This window comes from Xenopus laevis, chromosome 9_10L (assembly GCF_017654675.1).
Source record: "Xenopus laevis strain J_2021 chromosome 9_10L, Xenopus_laevis_v10.1, whole genome shotgun sequence".
Lineage (NCBI taxonomy): Eukaryota > Metazoa > Chordata > Amphibia > Anura > Pipidae > Xenopus > Xenopus laevis.
The window spans coordinates 10,721,246-10,741,068 of NC_054387.1; the positions used below are offsets into that span (position 1 = coordinate 10,721,246).

The following is a 19,823-nucleotide window of genomic DNA, read 5'->3' on the forward strand; positions in this document are numbered from 1 at the left end:
AATAGTGCCATGTTAAGTAACAGGTGCTATAAAAAGGCAGCCTGCTCCCAGAGCTATTAAACTGTCAGAAAGTACATATGACTCCAACGATTGTGCAAGCCCCATGCTCTCTTCCCCGTGCAATTGCACAACAGGAAAATCTCACCACAATAGATGTGCCATTAACCTGACTGAGCATTTAAAGGTGCAGTTCCTTGTCTTACCCCTCCCTTCTCCTTTCCCCTTTCTTCATTTGTTTGTATTTTACGCAAGACTCATGGTTTTTTGGCTGACTCTGCAATACCACTTCCTGTCGCTGTACAGGTTTAAAAGGAATATACAGCCCAATATTTCCCTATAGGAAGAGGAAGAGTCATAAAAAAAATGCAAAGTAGTTGCAATAAATATACAGTTTAAGAGTTCCCCCGGGGCCAGCCCTTCTCTGAGAAACATTCACACAAATGCATTTATAGTAAGGTAGGTTTAAAAAAACAAAAACAAACAAAAACATAGTTGCAAGCAATTCAACCCTTCCTGTCCAGGGGAAGATCCGAAGGAAGGAACTGTCAGATACAAAATGGACCCCAGATTTTCACATATCAGTTAATACTGATTGTTTAATTTTGCAAGGGCCTGGACTATATACAACATAAAAGCTAAAATAGCTGGATGACAATTTTATTGTCTGCCCACAACAGCACAAATGACTCTGATTAAAGCAGCACCTATATAAATAATGTACTGTTAATGCAGTGATGGATAAAAATTGTTTGGTTGGAGGGGTGGTGAAAACCCCTGCACTGTCTGTCTTCAAGAGACAAATAAAACTAGGTCATGGGCGTAGATTTCCTTTTACCTTGTGGCTTGCCATAGGTGACTGGTTAAAGAACCCACATAAACATTGGGTTTTTCCTCTTGTAGTTGCTAAGTTACCCTAAAACTGTAGGGTGTTCATGTTATGCCTCCTGAGCACTGGGGCTCAGTCACCACAGGAGTTAAGAAAATGTGTAATGTGTAATCTGTATAACAGAGCATTCTGTCCCCGTTGTAAGCAGCAGTCCTGTCCTGCTTTATGGCAGCTGAGATTCTAGCTATCTGTATAACAGAGCATTCTGTCCCAGTGGCTGCACAGGTCCTATCTGATCCCCATTGTAAGCAGCAGTCCTGTCCTACTTTATGGCAGCTGAGACTCTAACTATCTGTATAACAGAGCATTCTGTCCCAGTGGCTGCACAGATCCTATCTGATCCCCATTGTAAGCAGCAGTCCTGTCCTACTTTATGGCAGCTGAGACTCTAACTATCTGTATAACAGAGCATTCTGTCCCAGTGACTGCACAGATCATATCTGATCCCCATTGTAAGCAGCAGTCCTGCCCTGCTTTATGGGAGCTGAGATTCTAGCTATCTGTATAACAGAACATTCTGTCCCAGTGGCTGCATAGATCCTATCTGATCCCTCTTGTAAGCAGCAGTCCTGCCCTACTTTATGGTTGAGATTCTAGCTATCTGTATAACAGAGCATTCTGTCCCAGTGGCTGCACAGATCCTATCTGATCCCCATTGTAAGCAGCAGTCCTGTCCTGCTTTATGGCAGCTGAGATTCTAGCTATCTGTATAACAGAGCATTCTGTCCCAGTGGCTGCACCGATCCTATCTGATCCCTATTGTAAGCAGCAGTCCTGTTCTGCTTTATGGCAGCTGAGATTCTAGCTATCTGTATAACAGAACATTCTGTCCCAGTGGCTGCACAGATCCTAACTGATCCCCATTGTAAGCAGCAGTCCTGCCCTGCTTTATGGCTGAGATTCTAGCTATCTGTATAACAGAACATTCTGTCCCAGTGGCTGCACAGATCCTATCTGATCCCTCTTGTAAGCAGCAGTCCTGCCCTACTTTATGGCTGAGATTCTAGCTATCTGTATAACAAAGGATTCTGTCCCAGTGGCTGCACAGGTCCTATCTGATCCCATTGTAAGCAGCAGTCCTGTCCTGCTTTATGGTTGAGATTCTAGCTATCTGTATAACAGAGCATTATGTCACATTGACATAGACCCTTTCTGATCCCCATTGTAAGCAGCAGTCTTGCCCCGCTTTATGGCTAAGATTCTAGCTATCTGTATATCAGAATATTCTGTCTGAGACTCAGTATTGACATCACTTCAGAATTTTGAGCCCTGAACAGGATTACATGGCAGAGAAACAGAGATATGTATTAGCAAGGTAAATTAAACAAATCTACAATATATGTAATTCCGTTTAATGAAATTGTAAATATTTAGCATCATAAATCAATAGAAGTATAAAACCTTTAATATTAAATCACTGTGAGTGTTTATATAATGGTTACAAGCTAAAAGGCAATGGTTATAACATTCATAAAAAAGTCTTGCAATTACCTGCAGCCTACAACTTTTTTTTTTAATTTAACATAATTGTTTCCCATGTACAAAACATATATATGATGCGCTTCCAATTATTTTACACTCTGCCAAAATATAAATTCTTCTTTGATTTCATGGTTCATATTATGACCTAATTATGTAACACAATTACTCATTTTAGTGTCCAGTTAAAAATCTTTGTTGCGCATGGGAGTGGTGAAACTCTTCCTCCAAAGGTAACTTACTGAAGAGGAAAATAGTGAATGCATAAGCATGTATGTTAGTCAGCAAACAGATATACTGTATGTGCCAGGGCATCTAAATGCTAAAGAATCACAAAATGTTTTACAAACTCTCTTTGATATCCATTGTAAGTGCTATCACAGTGGCACAGATCTGATCCCCATTGGAAGCAGCAGTCCTGCCCTGCTTTATGGCTGAGATTCTAGCTATCTGTATAACAGAGCATTCTGTCCCAGTGGCACAGATCCTACCTGAAACCCATTGGAAGCAGCAGTCCTGCCTAGGGTTGCCACCTCTTCCAGAAAAAAATACCGCCCTTCCTATATATCTTTTTTCCGTATTAATAACATCGGGATCAGCCATCATTTTTACCGGTCAGGCTGGTAAAATACCGGCCAGGTAGCAACCCTAGTCCCGCCCTGCTTTGTGGCTGAGATTCTAGCTGGCTACATCACTGATGCCTTTGAGTTACTGAAGTAAAAGACAATGAAGTAGGAAAGTAAACCAAAATACTTTGACCATTATTTAAATAATATTGGATACTGTAAGTCATTGATCATTGCACAGAACTAATTAAGTGGTTATGTAATAGGCAAAATACTTATTGTGGGAGGTCAGAAATCCTCTGTTCTTTTGTAGCATTCTCCTAACACCTATTTCTTACTGACTCCTGCCCTATCTGTTCAATTGATCAGTCACCCAAGGCAGCCAAGAATCTCTGATTCCTGATATAACAGGCCGGAAGTAAATAAAACAAATAAACCTTTTATCTGTCCAATTGTTTTAAGACCATTGAGCCTCACATTCCAGTCGGTTTGTCATGGCCTCAAGAGCGGAGAGCTCAGAAATGTTTCCAAACCATCTTGTTGCAAAGCTGTTCCGCTTCTGTTGCACATCATTGTTTAACCACATGAGGAAACTGTTGCCTTTGTAGACATCACCTGTGGTTGGCCTTGGACTCCGCATTGGCCCATCTTGATGTTATTACTTGGACATCTGGGACCAATGTATCTCACCGCCAAGGGGAGTCCGTGTTTGTTACACATGACATCGTCTGAAATTAATTCCATTGCTGGATAGTGGAAAAAACAAAGCTGAGACCCCACTGCTGGGCTGTGTTCAAAGAGCGAGAAACGAGCAGAGGAATGTTTAGAAGCAGCCCGAAGTAGCGCCATGAGTCTGAACCAAAAAATGTCCACAGTCATAAAATACAGTGTCATACCTAAAAGAGATTTTTAAAGGAGATATTAACTTTCTGGTTCATGGTAGATTAAGCTTCCGAACTTGGGCTGTAATTTGCTTTAACAGTTCAAGCATTCTCCACTGGCTGAAGTTTCGAACTAAAAGATTCTAAATACCTTGTATTGTCTACCTCTGCCCAAAGTGAAACCTTAAAGGTAACATGATTGCTAGTAGGCAGACCTGTGCATGAACTCAGTGCTCATGCAACAGGACTTAACTGGGCACAACTATGTGGCCAAAATAATAGCACTTCTGTACTGTACTTGTACATCAGCCCCATGCAATAGAACAACTTCCAAATGTTTCACAGCTTTAGATAAGGCTGGCAGAAGACGCAGTCCTTCAGAATCATTTCTTTATACAATAAAGAAGCCAATTTTGCCTTAAGGGAGATAAATTCTTTCCTGACTTCTTAATGCCAATTGGAGAGTTTCCCTGGATCATCATGTTAATCCTGTTTAAATGAAATAGTTGTAAGCACAAATACTTTGCTACCCCTACATCATTTATTAAAGTATAGTAAAGGACTCTGGTATCACATCCAAGTGCCACTGGCACAGGGCACAGTTCTTACAAAGCAAAAACTCTGTACATTACTTAAGATGGAAATGCCTGTTATCTGACCAAAAAGGGGAAGGCATTAAAAATAAACATCTGATCTGCAGTTGGTATGAGTACAGAATACTTTTACTTTAATCCAAATATTTTCCTTAAAAGGTAAATTGTTTTTAATGGTACCAATGGTCAACATCAACTCCATTATAATTTGGGGAAGTGATTTGTGCCATGCAATGACACCTTTAGATAATCCTGTGTAAAATATTATAGTGGCTAAGGCCAAAGGAGTGTATACATGGCATCAGTAAACATGGAAGCAGAAGTGGATACAAAGCAGTAGTAATAAACACATGGCAGTAAGGTAGGAAACATGGCAGCATGAATAGACACAAGGCAGCAGGAAAAAATACAGCAGGAGAGGATAATTGGCAGCAGGAACAGACACTAGGCAGCAAAAATACATACAAGGCAGCAGGAATTAGTATATGGCAGCAAGAATGAAAACATTGAAGCATAAATGTATACAAGGCAGCAAGAAGTCCTGCAGTGGGTTGGGTATCCGCAGGTACCCACAAAAAAGCGGGCACCCGCGGAATGAGGGGAGGATTTTCAGGTGCGGGTATAGCTGCAGGTCTGCGGGTCCTGTTGCCGGTCTCATATATATTTCTTATCTTATGTAATATTGTCTATATTTTACTCCTTTTAAAGTTTTACAAAACTTGTTTCTGTCCCCGTCCAGTTTTGATGACGTCACTTCCGGTTTGCAGCAACCTGTTTGATGGTGGTCGGCGGGTTGCGGGTCGGGTTGCAGATAAGGAAGTTGCGATCGAAGTGGGTAAATATGCGGGTTGCGGTCCGGGTCGTGGGGTGCGGTTTCACGTCTTAGAAATTGGAAATAGAAACAAAGCACCAGGAATAGCTATGTGGCAGAAGGAATTAATACATAGCTGTAAGAATGGAAACACAACAAAATGAATATATATATATATATATATATATATATATATATATATAAGGCAGCAGAAACAGATACAAGACAGCAGGAATGGATACTTAGCAGAAGTAACGGGTACATTACAGTTGGACAGTACATTACAGTAGGAATTGATACTTGGCCTCAAGAATGACATAACAGGAACAGATACATGGGAGCAGGGTTGGATACAAGGCAGCAGGAATAGATGCACAGCAGCAGGAATGGTTACAAGGTAGCAGGAATTCATACATACCAGTAGGAATTGATCCATGGCAGCAGGAATGGATACATGGCAGCAGAAATTGATATAAGGCTGCATGAATGAATACATGGCAGCAAGAATAGAACACTTCAACATACATATATACAAGATTGAATACAATGCAGCAGAAATCAATACATAGCAGCAGGCACAGATACAAGGCACCAGTAATAGATGCATGTCAACAGGAATGGATATAAGGTAGCAGTAATTCATATTTGCCAGTAGCAATTTATCCATTGCAGCAGGAGCAGATACATTGCAGCAGGAGCTGATTCAAGACATAAGGAATGGATACAAGGTACCAGAAATGGATACAAGGATGCAGGAACAATACAGGGCAGCAGTCCAGATACATGGCAATAGGAATTGATATACGACAGCAGAACATAAATTATAGCAAACCAGGGTACAAAGGGAACGCATCAGTATGGATACTAGCAGTATTACGAAACTATCTTGCAGACCATGGGCTCATACATGAGTCTATAGCCTCCAAACATGGCTGCAGGTAAAAAAGCAGAAAAAGAGTCCTGTGGTGGATGTTTAAGCATGGCTCTCAGCACATACAAAGTTAATGAATAAACCAGCAAAAATCTTACACCCCCACAAATTTCCCATATCTTAATTTTACCCCTTAAATCCCTCAGCTCTTCATATTTATGTCAAGACCAAGTCTGTGCCGTTACTGTGTGGTCTTCATCCCAAGCTGTATTAAACACAGAGCAGAGATTATGATCAATTTGTATGGAACATTAAGCATTTAACAGTAAGGACATAAGCACAGTCAATTATTTTTATTCCGCAAGAATAACAAATAAACAAATGTGGATTTTGGCTTTCATTGCTTAGGGGGAATAACTCAGAGTGCAGCACTGTATTTTGGCCCGATTCTAGCTCTGCTTTCTTTCCTTTTTTTCTTCTGTTCTAGGGCACATTAAAAACAGATGGAAATATAATTCAAGTCATTCTACATAGGAAAAAGGGCATTGTTTCACCCTGGCTCTTTTGTGCAGCCTTTACGTGCATGCCATCTAATGCATGCCCACAGTTTCTACTATTTAAGAGGTAATTTTCATAATAGTGGGAAAAAGGTGGAAAATGTACCACTTTTAGTTTGGGTGGAAAGGAAAAATGAACTGAAACTATATTGGGGGTATTGGGTACAATGTCCAAAAGCCAGTGCTCCTAGAAAGTACAACTGCCTGTTTCCTCGTCACATAGTTTTGTATAAAATTTACAACGTAAATTTTAATTTGTCTCTGTTTCTATATATTAGGTACCTATCTAGTGCTACCAATCCTTATTTCTAAAGGGAAATGGGAACAGGGCAGGCAGTAACCCTTCCAACACTTTCCTCTTGTCTCTGTCCTTATATATTAGGTACCAATCTAGTGCTACCAATCCCTATTTCTGTAGGGAAATGAGAGCAGAGCAGACAGTAACCCTTCCAACACTTTCCTCTTGTCTCTGTCCTTATATATTAGGTACCTATCTAGTGCTACCAATCCCTATTTCTGAAGGGAAATTAGAGCAGAGCTGGCAGTAACATCTCTAACACTTTCACTGTGTTAGATTAGGCAACAATCTAGCGCTACCAATCCCTATTTCTGAAGGGAAACAATAGCAGGCATTAAGGGTAATTTACTACGACCATGGGTAGAAATGATAGAGCTCTAAGGGGCACAAAAGTGTTTTCTAATCGCATTTATGACAAGAGCCTGGTTGTAACTAGTCCCAAACTGAAAATCCAAGGAGCCCGAATTGTGGCCTGTGCCTATGAATGCTCCCTAACTTGTATGTCTAATGCAAAAATAGGGGGATAGGTAGATGAAGGATAGGGACGATAGGATAGGACCTTTTTTTTTATTATTTTGGAAATGTTTCCCTTTAAGTACAGATGTAGTGACAATGCAGATACAGACCCCCCCCCCCCCAGTTCCATAAATCTGACCCTGATCTCAGAGAGTCACACTCAGATAACATCTGTTTACTCTCTCTGGTTTCCGCATGCTGTTTGAAGGCTGAGGTCATTTGCTGAGGGCCACACGCCAACAGTGACATGTGACAGTTGGTAGCTCCCACAGCAGGTGAAATTATCTCTGATCAGCCCCCTCTGTCCTATGTGATGAGACAATAATCAGCAACTTGTGCAGCGTTCACTGATTCTATGCATGATATCCACATTAATAATAGGAGGAAATCTAATATTTTGCATACAGTTTCCGTTGAATTATGGCATTTCGTGGGCCATAATATGCATGTTGGGGCAAACATACGCAAGAAATTCAAGCACACTGGGCACCCCAGTCCCACCAGACACCCATACTTATAATGCAGCAAAATAAAGTACTACTGGGCAGCTGGCCCTTCATACCAGCAGAGAGCACAATGTCCCCAGTGCTGGTTAATATGACAGGCCCTTGGTGACAGTTGTCTCTCCCTAAGCAAGCTTTTTGCTCTGCACGCAGTGAACACGCAGACCCTGTGAAAGAATTTCCAGCACCAGATGATGACAATCACTAAACCATTATTTATTCGACCCTCGTTCTTACTGTGCATACACACCCCTGGCTGCATTTTAGTTTAAAGCATCATTGTCTATTTTTATATGTTCACAGCAACAAACCGCATCCTTAATTTCACCATAGCCCCTGGGTCACATTAAGGGACTGTCATCAAAAATAAATTATTTTTTATTTTGGGCCTGAAAGCCAATGTGTAATGTTTATGCAATGTGAGAAGAAACAAATTAATTACACTCTGAAAAAAGTTATTTTGCTTGTATAGGCAAGTGTAATGGATGGCCACTTATCTTGGTAACAATTCCATGTTAGAAATGAAAAAAAAAACAAAGGCCTGCTTTATATCTGCGATTTTAGCTATATGTATAACACAGCATTCTGTCTCAGAGGCTGCACGGATCCAATCTGATCCCCATTGTAAGCTGCAGTCCTGTCCTGCTTTATGGCTGAGATTCTAGCTATCTGTATAACAGAGCATTCTGTCCCAGTGGCTGTACAGATCCTATCAGATCCCCATTGTAAGCAGCAGTCCTGTCCTGCTTTATGGCAGCTGAGATTCTAGCTATCTGTATAACAGAGCATCCTGTCCCAGTGGCTGCACAGATCCTATCTGATCCCCATTGTAAGCAGCAGTCCTGCCCTGCTTTATGGCAACTGAGATTCTAGCTATCTGTATAACAGAGTATTCTGTCCCCATTGTAAGCAGCAGTCCCGCTTTATGGCAGCTGAGATTCTAGCTATCTGTATAACAGAGCATTCTGTCTCAGAGGCTGCACGGATCCAATCTGATCTTCATTGTAAGCAGCAGTGCTGTCCTGCTTTATGGTTGAGATTCTAGCTATCTGTATAACAGAGCATCCTGTCCCAGTGGCTGCACAGATCCTATCTGATCCCCATTGTAAGCAGCAGTCCTGCCCTGCTTTATGGCAGCTGAGATTCTAGCTATCTGTATAACAGAGCATTCTGTCCCAGTAGCTGCACAGATCCTATCTGATCCCCATTGTAAGCAGCAGTCCTGTCCTGCTTTATGGCAGCTGAGATTCTAGCTATCTGTATAACAGAACATTCTGTCCCAGTGGCTGCACAGATCCTATCTGATCCCCATTGTAAGCAGCAGTCCTGTCCTGCTTTATGGCTGAGATTCTAGCTATCTGTATAACAGAGCATTCTGTCCCAGTTTCTTTCATATGACAAGCCTATACAACCTAGGCCATTTTTCAAGTCTGATTTGAGTGTATCTTCCAATCCTCCATCAGCAGCAAAGTTCCTATACAATTAATTGCATGCAGTATACTCATTTGCCATACAGCAGATCTATGACTATGGAGGGAGTGGGTGACAGGGAAGCCTGGCCTGGGGTCTGCTGTATGGGCATCCCTCTTCCCAGCCTCTAATGCAATTTAAACTTTGCTGCTTTCCGCAAACAAGCAAGCGAGTGTGCAGGTTGCCAAACAGGTGTTGGCTGTATGAGGGGCTGAGAAGGGACAGCCTGAGGGTGCGTGTCTGTTCAAGCTGCCAGTGCGTGTGCCTTTTGTGTTGTTAGGCACCAAGAAAATGGGTAGATTGGCAGTAGAAAACATAACTTACATAACTTAAGGTAATAGATCCAAACTTTAAGGGAGATCTTAATTTTCCTTTATACAATGTGATAAAATAAAAGCCTCTACCAATCAATTACAGTGAAATAAAGAGAAATTAAATGTTATTTTAAGGGATTAAGGCATATTTCCCTTTAATAAATTGAACCAAGTGCAGATTCTCTCCCAGCAGAATTGGGCTGTCCCTGATCCAATTGGCTTTAGAGCAGACAGGGCCTTGGAACTGATCAGTTACACGCTGGATTCATTTTAAAGAACTGTGAAATCTAAAGAAATTGGCTGAATCTAGAGTAAAACTTTGACCGCGTGAATGTGTTATATATCTAAGGACTCCAGGTATTAATGAGGGCACAATATTAAACGTGTAACATCAATAGGGTTGGTGACTGGCTTGTGGAGAACTTCAAGCTACAATTATTTTTGGTCTTAATGGTATGGTGGGATTTGTAGTTCAAAAACAGCTTGGAAAACCCTAGCAAACATGCTTTGGACATTTTAATTTTGTTTTTAAAGGGATATTAACATTTAAATGTTTTTTAATTCTTCTTAAAAATTTCTTCTTAATTTCATGTAACACATTTTGACGGAAAGAATACACTGACCAAAGCATTTCAGTTGCCACTAGGGGGTGCAAACAAGGCAAAATCACTATACTCTATGGCCAAATATGTCTCACATTCTATGCACTTTGTATGAAAGGCTACGACTCAGGTTAGTACACTTATGTTTTCAGTGCAAATGCCCAGTGCACATGAAAGCATCCCACCATGCATATATATATATATAATCAGACACAGGCCTTAATAACCACAGTGTAAAAATGTTTCCCTACTAACTATTTGGACGCAGTTAACCAGCCCCCACCCCTTGTATTAAATACAGCTGTGTTCATAGTTGGTGCCATACAAATAAAGCTATACTCATCTGATCCTAAGTAGCTGTTTAGATCCCTGCTGTGCAGAGAGATGCCATATGGCTTTCCAGTGCTGCACAAACTGCCAAGTCTTTGGAGAGGGAGGAATTGGAAATTTGAATAAGAGAATATTATACAGAGTGCTGGGACAAGTAACATATTGACTGTCACTGGCAAAAGAAACCAAATGTGCACAGTCACACTATATAAAGTAGGGAAATCTCACATATGGGCCTTTCATTTCTGTTTAAATATAACTGTGGGCCCCCAAACAGAGGAAGTAAAGCTGCCCCTGCTTCCTCTGTAGTTACACCACTGCTATAATCGTCCCACTTCTACTATAGGCACCATCTCTCCCTACTATACCTGCTATCCCACAGTCACACTCCCTCCCCAGAGACTATTATCCACTGTTACTATAGGCACCATCTCTCCCTACTATACCTGGTATCCCACAGTCACACTCCCTTCCTAGAGACTATTATCCACTGTTACTATAGGCACCATCTCTCCCTACTATACCTGCTATCCCACAGTCACACTCCCTTCCCAGAGACTATTATCCCACTGTTACTATAGGCACCATCTCTCCCTACTATACCTGCTATCCCACAGTCACACTCCCTTCCCAGAGACTATTATCCACTGTTACTATAGATACCATCTCTCCCTACTATACCTGCTATCCCACAGTCCCACTCCCTTCCCAGAGACTATTATACCACTGTTACTATAGACACCATCTCTCCCTACTATACCTGCTATCCCACAGACTATTATCCCACTGTTAATATAGGCACCATCTCTCCCTACTATACCTGCTATCCCACAGTCACACTCCCTTCCCAGAGACTATTATCCCACTGTTACTACAGACACCATCTCTCCCTACTATACCTGCTATCCCACAGTCATACTCCCTTCCCAGAGACTATTATCCACTGTTACTATAGGCAACATCTCTCCCTACTATACCTGCTATCCCACAGTCACACTCCCTTCCCAGAGACTATTATCCACTGTTACTATAGGCACCATCTCTCCCTACTATACCTGCTATCCCACAGTCACACTCCCTTCCCAGAGACTATTATCCACTGTTACTATAGAAACCATCTCTCCCTACTATACCTGCTATTCCAGTCACACTCCCTTCCCAGAGACTATTATCCACTGTTACTATAGGCTCCATCTCTCCCTACTATACCTGCTATCCCACAGTCACACTCTCTTCCCAGAGACTATTATCCACTGTTACTATAGACACCATCTCTCCCTACTATACCTGCTATCCCACAGTCACACTCCCTTCCCAGAGACTATTATCCACTGTTACAATAGAAACCATCTCTCCCTACTATACCTGCTATTCCAGTCACACTCCCTTCCCAGAGACTATTATCCACTGTTACTATAGGCACCATCTCTCCCTACTATACCTGCTATCCCACAGTCACACTCTCTTCCCAGAGACTATTATCCACTGTTACTATAGACACCATCTCTCCCTACTATACCTGCTATCCCACAGTCACACTCCCTTCCCAGAGACTATTATCCACTGTTACTATAGAAACCATCTCTCCCTACTATACCTGCTATTCCAGTCACACTCCCTTCCCAGAGACTATTATCCACTGTTACTATAGGCACCATCTCTCCCTACTATACCTGCTATCCCACAGTCACACTCCCTTCCCAGAGACTATTATCCACTGTTACTATAGGCACCATCTCTCCCTACTATACCTGCTATCCCACAGTTACACTCCCTTCCCAGAAACGATTATCCCACTGTTACTATGGGCACCATCTCTTCCTACTATACCTGCTATCCCACAGCCACACTCACTCAGACATTCAAAACATCCCTGAGCATATAAATGTTGTTAAAACTAACTACACTAAGTGGTGTATTTTAGCAAGAGTTAGATTTATCTGGGTTATTACTTCAGACAACTAATTATAATCTCACCAGTTGCTCAGTTATAGCCTTACAGTGCAAAGTGCATAAAATACCTTGCCTGGCAGATTCTCTGTGTGCCAGTGTGATAACACATAAAACAGTGTGCCTGCCAATTCCAAAGTCTGACACAAAACCTGCCCCCTGATGCTGACAGCGAGTGACAAACACAAGAGTGCATGTGCTGCTGAGGGATAGTGTGAACACTCCCTCTGTGACTGATGTTAATTTGATTCTCTAAAGAGCCATGCAAACCCAGTTACTAGGGGTCCTATAAATTGACACAAGGCAGAAGTGCAAAAGCAATAAAGTGTAGAGTTCACTTTCATCCCAGGTCTGGCTGCACCTTGCTTCAGATGGAAAATCTGGTACATGGTTCAGAACATGGCATCAGCAGGAGAAGGCCAGCCTGTCCTTACCGTATTGCTCACCCGACGACAAATCTCCTCTTCTTCAGAGCGACTAATCTCCCCGAGCTGCCTTCCCGCCCGCTAGAATCGAAATCGCACTTGGAACTATTCATTTTCCGACCTGACGGAAACTTTGGGAAACAAAGTGTTTTGAGTGCAATCCTGACGGCGATTTTCATTCTAGCCGGTGGGAAGGCAGGGAAGGCAGTTCGTGGGAGATTAGTCACCACTACAAAGAGGAGATTTGTCGCCAGACGACTAATCTCCCCGAATCTGAGCGTGTGTCTCTGCCCTAAGAGTTTCTGCAGCAGTTGAACTCTCAATGTCCCACAATTTCCCCTAACCCTGGTGGAGAGAGCAGAAGTGGTGAGAGAGCTTTCAGTCTCTCTGCTTTGCTAAGCGCAGAGTCACACGCTCAGATTCTGGGAGATTAGTCGCCCAGCAACAAATCTCCTCTTCTTCGGGGCGACTAATCTCCCCGAACTGCCTCCCGCCGGCTAGTGGGATGGCACTCGGAGTTGCCTTGTGAGGCAACTTTGGAAAATGAAGTGCGCCAATTGCCATCCCGCCGGCGATTTACATTCTAGGCGGCAGGAGGCAGTTCAGGGAGATTATTCGCCCCGAAGAAGAGGAGATTTGTCGCCTAATCTCCCTGAATCTGAGCGTGTTTCTCTGCCCTAAGAGTTTCTGCAGCAGTTTGCCTCTATTTGATCCCATATAAGCACAATGGGTGAATATTATAATAATTGCTGAAATCTCCTTACCTGTCCCAGCAGGGGGTGAGAGGCACACTCTCCAATGCTTCTGCCTGTATTGTCACACTGAATGAGACAACTCACTTGATCGATTTAGCTGCTGCTGCCCCAGTTGGGGGGTAAGTTGCTGCTGCTATAGACTACTTACCTACCTGCTCCCAGCACAGGGGTGATAGGATTTTACTGGCTGGGAGGCTTCATTGATGTCTCGGGCTGATGCTGCTGTGACGTCACTGAGCACTGCACCTATAAGTGCGGCCCCTGGCGGCTCAGGGCGCAGATTGAGACTGAACGAGACTGGGAGTAGAAGTGACTCAGGGAGAGAGATAGAGGCAGAGACAGAGCCCAATCGTCCCGGGGTCGCCCAACCTGTCTGCTTTCATGCACCGCCTGCTCCAGTGGGACCCGGCAGCAGCAGCATGTCTCCCGCCTGGAGTTAGATCCATGGACTATTACGACAACGACTGCCTGGCCGGCTTGGTAGGCAAGGTCCCCCGGCGAGTGCCTCGGGGCTGTCCCGGATCTGACAGTTCTATTGGGGATCACGAGAGAGCCATAGACTTCAGTCCGTACCTGGAGCCCCCGGCTGGGGCATTGGGAGGAGGGAGCCCCTCGGCTGCTCCTCCTGGAGACTTTCTGTCCGATCTGCTGGGCGCAGACGAGTACAAGTGCGGGCGCAAGGGGGCGCTAGAGTACAGTCCGGTTGTCAGAGGGCTGGGGGGGTACCCGCAGCTGGGGGAGACCAAGGTGGAGCCCGTGTTTGAGTCGCTGGAACCCTACAAGGGCCCTGGGCGGGAGGAAAACGCCATGCCATCCCCGTACAGTGTCCGCTCCTATCTGACTTACCAAACGGTACCGAGCGGGAGCAGCGGCAATCTCTCCAGCGCTTCTTCCTCTTCCAGTCCCCCCGGCACCCCCAACCCCCTGGAAAGCAAGAGCGGGGGCACGTCTGGAGGAGGTTACGGAAAGGGCAAATCCAAGAAGTCGCTTGACAAACACAGCGACGAGTACAAAATACGCCGGGAACGCAACAACATCGCCGTGCGGAAAAGCCGCGACAAAGCAAAAGTGCGCAACATGGAGACGCAGCACAAGGTGTTAGAGCTGAGTGCGGAGAACGAGCGGCTGCAGAAGCGGGTGGAGCAGTTGTCTCGGGAGCTCAGCACCCTGCGGAACTTGTTCAAACAGCTTCCCGAGCCCCTGCTGGCTGCTACCGGCCGCTGTTAGGCCTAAGGGTGGCACCCGCTGACTTGTCCGCACCCGGGGCGCTGTGCCACCCATGCACTTGTCTGGGCCAAAATAGGGGTACGGAACATACGTAACAAATACTGCACTAGGGTGAACTCAGCCTGCACTTGAGGGTGGTGGCCTCTCAAAGCCTGAACCCCGACATTTAGACTGGGCATATCCCCCCCCTATTGACCTGTGCACCGGATCAGCACTGGCGAACTCATAGTGCAAGGAGCCCCTCAATTCTGCGAGTATTTAACAAAAACCTTTGCGCCTGAATTCTGGACTGGGACAACGCAATGCTGCGCACATGGATACCTTTGGCCTGCAGCCATCACAAATCTTTACCATATATCTGTCCCTGGCATTTGAATTATGCATCTCAACGTTAGCTTCATCTGTAAGCCTACAGTCCCCTCTTCTGGACTATGAGTATTCTTCATCTGCAGCCAATAAACATGCACATCTGCTATCTATGGAGAGGAGCAGCACTTCCCTGCAGCCTCCTGGTTTATGCTTTGCAGCCCCCCCCTTATACCTGAACTTGGAGTTTAACCTTAGATCCTCCAAATCTGCTCAAGGAGTTCTCTCTGGGGAGTTCCCCAACTCATAACCTGTAGTCTGCTTTGGCTACCACTACCCCTAGTTTGCAGGCTGATGCAATATGGACCCTGTACTATGACTGTGATCGTTTCTCTATGGAGTTGGGTGGGAGTGAACATTTATGTTTATATGGTTGCAGTTATATTTTTATTGTTATAAATGGCTGTATGGTTTACACGGTTCTATAAACGTTTTGTTTTCTATTAATACTGGAGAGTCCCTGTACTGTAGAGCTTGCAGTCTTGACAACTGAGGCACAGGGTCACAAGAAAAAGGTAATCAAATCAAACCCAGGTGTCTGTCCCCCCTCGAATTAGTGCACTGTTAAAGTCAAGTCTTAACCACTGCAGCATTAACATATACAGGAGGCAACGGGTTTGGGGTCACTGTGGTAACGGAATCCTAAACTTGCTGCCTGGTGAACTGTAATTTCAAATATCGCAAGGGAACCTGGGAATTGGTGTCTATAGAGAAATGGACAGTGAATAGTTGTATATTCCCGCCTTGGGCTTGTAGAGTTATAATTGCACATGCTGGACAGAGCTCATGCCACTATTTTCAGTGAACTGAGTCTCAGCAGGTTTTGCTATGACATCTCTTTTAATTGCTGATCAGTCCAGTATTGTACAAGTAACTTGGCAGAACATTGATTATTTGTCTGTTGGGCAATGCATTGGCAACAAATGCACACTTTAGTAATGCTCCCTTTAATTTGTAATATATATATATATATATATATATATATATATATATATATATATATATATATATATATATATATATATATATATATAGAGATATAGTTATAAGCCTGATCAAGCCTAAATTGCCATTTACCCCAAAATTCACCCTTACTTGCCTGTCCAGGGGTTATTCACCCCAAATGTTACCCTAACTGGCCTTCAGTCTGAGCCCCCTTAGCTCATAACAAGGTTACAGATATATAGAAACATTAGGGTAACAGTCACCCTGTTATAGTTCCAGGGGTACCCAGGGTACAACTAAGCACTCACCCCAAATCTCCCCCTAACTGGCCTTCAGACTGGGCCCCCTTAGCTCATAACAAGGTTACAGATATATAGAAACATTAGGGTAACAGTCACCCTGCTATAGTTTCAGGGTACAACTAAGCACTCACCCCAAATCTCCCCCTAACTGGCCTCCAGACTGGGCCCCCTTAGCTCGTAACAAGGTTACAGATATATAGAAACATTGGGGTAACAGTCACCCTGCTATAGTTCCAGGGTACAAATAAGCACTCACCCCAAATCTCCCCCTAACTGGCCTTTAGGCTGGGCCCCCTTAGCTCATAACTCAACTACAGATTTTGTGAGCCCCCTTATACATCTGCTTGGCCTAAGAGACATAATATGTGGGCAAAGACTTGGCACTTTGAAGAGAATATAATTTTATTTAGGATATATAAATATATACTTTCCCCATCTCTCCTGCCGCAGGATTGCTGGTACAGGGAGTTAAAAATGCAATACTTGTACTTTATTGAGAATATTCCAAGGGGTCTGGCTGTGAGTATCTGTGCCGTCATCATGCCTATAGTATACCCCCCCTATTTAAAAAAAGTAAGAAATAAATATTGGAAAGAGAGAGAGAGAGATATATATACACATATATTTATTGATATTTTGTATCAGAGAGCACATCTATTATCTTGGTTTGTTTATAGAGGAAGAAGAAATGTATCCGAGCAGCACCAGCTTCAGATACTTTGCACATTTTCCTATTGGAGTTGGAGGAAACCAGTTCCCTTTTGGTGATTTTAGATTTTTACATATCTCGACCTTTTTATTTCTTTTCTAGAACAGAGGTTTTAAAAATATGTGTTATTTAAAGTAAAGAGAACAATCTTTTCTATGCCTGGTGATGCAATAAGGTTAAACATGGTTGCAACCAACATCTGAACACATGATGCAATCCTGTGTAATTCAGCCATAAACTGTGTAATCTGTTAAGATATTTTACGTTTTTTTATATTATATAAAAATCTATTTCTATGCATTTGTATATTTTGGGTTGCGTTGAATAATTTTGTAATACTGTTTCTGCCAATGGGGTGGGAATTGCTGGCAGATAATTATTAAACTGTTAATTTGAAATTGAAAAATGGTCCTGCTTTGGTCATAGGCCAATTATTTTTGTTTTGATCCTGTGTATTTTCATTAAGCCACTTGATATTTTCAAAATGCTGGTCTTCTGCTACTGTACCTGAACTGCAACACCCAGAATTCTCTTCTAGCTGTTGAATTGTGGGAGCTGTAGTTCGAGGTGTGAGTGGCAGGTCCAGTCTGACTTGTCTATCTCAACTTTAACATCAAAGAAAAAAAGACAGATTTATACAAATAACTTTTGACATTTTTTCAGTGAATTTAAAACATGCATTAAAATCTAAGACTGTTATGGAAGCCACTTGCTAAAATAAAGTCTATTTTCACTATTTATTATTGAACATTTTTGTGTGATATGTCTGTTGTGAGAGGAGTTTTAATCTGGTTTAGAATAATCTTGTTTGTGGTGCAGCATTTAGGGCAGTGGCCGATGGGGAGATTTGTCACCCACGACATCTCCCGAAAATGCGTCTCCCTTGGAAATAACTGAAATAGCTGGTGGTAAAACCAACATACCGCAAAGTCGTCCCAAGTTTTCACCAGAAGCAGCTTCGGGCAACTTTGCGCTATGTTGGTTTTACCGCCAGCGATTTCAGTTATTTCCAAGGGAGACGCATTTTCGGGAGATTTGTCACTCGCAGTCGTGCATAAATAATCACAGGCGTCAAATCTCTCCGTTGGCCACTGCCCTTAGTATAAGCCCATGTAACAAGGGTCTAAATATATAGAAGTAACATTGGGGTAACCATCACCCTTCTATAGTTCCAGGGGTACCAAATCTCCCCCTAACTGACCTTCAGGCTGGGCCCCCTCATGGGGGTTACAGATATATAGAAACACTGGGGTAACAGTCACCCTGCTATAGTTCTAGGGGTACCCAGGGCACAAATAAGCACTCACCCCAAATCTCCCCCTAACTGGCCTTCAGACTGGGCCCCCTTAGCTCATAACAAGGTTACAGATATATAGAAACATTGGGGTGACTGTCACCCTGCTATAGTTCCAGGGGTACCCAGGGCACAAATAAGCACTCACCCCAAATCTCACCCTAACTGGCCTTCACCAGTGGTTACATCCAGCCTTATGAACCACATAGTCAAATAATGCAGTTAGTTGCCAATCCAAAATAATCCTATTGAGCCAACTTGTACTGTACTGTAGGTGACTGTAAATTGGTACTGTACCTATTACATCACATTGCATTTTACAGAACACTGGGAAAGTCTTTAAGAAAAGTTATGAAATGGTCTAGTTTATTCTTATGAATTCTGAACTGGCACCTACACAGTAATGACTCTGCTCTCCCAATGTGATGAGGTTTCTGGGAGTTCTATGTTCCAACAGCTCCCTTGGCTTGCAGACTTTTAACTGAAACTGTATGGATAAACACTCGCCCAGACAGGAAATCTTTGCTAATCTATCCAGCTATCCCAACCCTTACAGGAATATAGATATTTTTCCAGACTGCTATTTTTAGGATCAGCGCTATTAAATCATCTAGGATGTGACAAACTGAACTCATATTTTTAAGTGTAATTGGATATTTGCTGGGTGACATCAGTAATATAAAATGTAGTGAGTTGTAGCCCAGGTCTGTTACGCAGAAAGTCAGAATGCTACCAAATTTTATACTACAGTTCCACACACAAGCAGCAATGAACATTCACGTGTTTGGGGCAAGGCATTTTTTCCTGTTCCCTTCTTGTGGCCCTATGTTTTGTATCAGGGATTGCAGATGTGCTGGGAGGTAATCATGTTATGTATTAAATTTTATCAAGGCAGGTCTCCAGCTTTAGGAACCTGGGGTCAAAATTCTGTACTAGAGTTCTGCAGTGGGTCAGGTACCCATAGGTTACCTGCAATAAAAGCGGGTAGCTGCTGTTACAGACAGAATGCTGTGTTATACAGATAGCTAGGATCGGAGCCATAAATCATAGCAAGACTTCTGCTTACAATAAGGATCAGATAGGATCTGTGCAGCCACTGGGACAGAATGTTCTGTTATACAGATAGCTAGAATCTCAGCCATAAAGCAGGACAGGACTGCTGCTTACAATGGG

General features: G+C 43.1%; 1 protein-coding gene across 1 annotated transcript; it reads left to right on the top strand.

Moving 5' to 3' along the window:
• Window positions 1–14,102: 14,102 nt before the first annotated feature.
• Window positions 14,103–18,104, top strand: cebpb.L (CCAAT enhancer binding protein beta L homeolog). The gene is given in 2 exon segments (NM_001095915.1): window positions 14,103–16,373; window positions 16,438–18,104. A coding segment is annotated over 1 exon segment (846 nt). The 5' UTR covers window positions 14,103–14,188; the 3' UTR covers window positions 15,035–16,373; window positions 16,438–18,104.
• The last annotated feature ends 1,719 nt before the right edge of the window (window positions 18,105–19,823 follow it).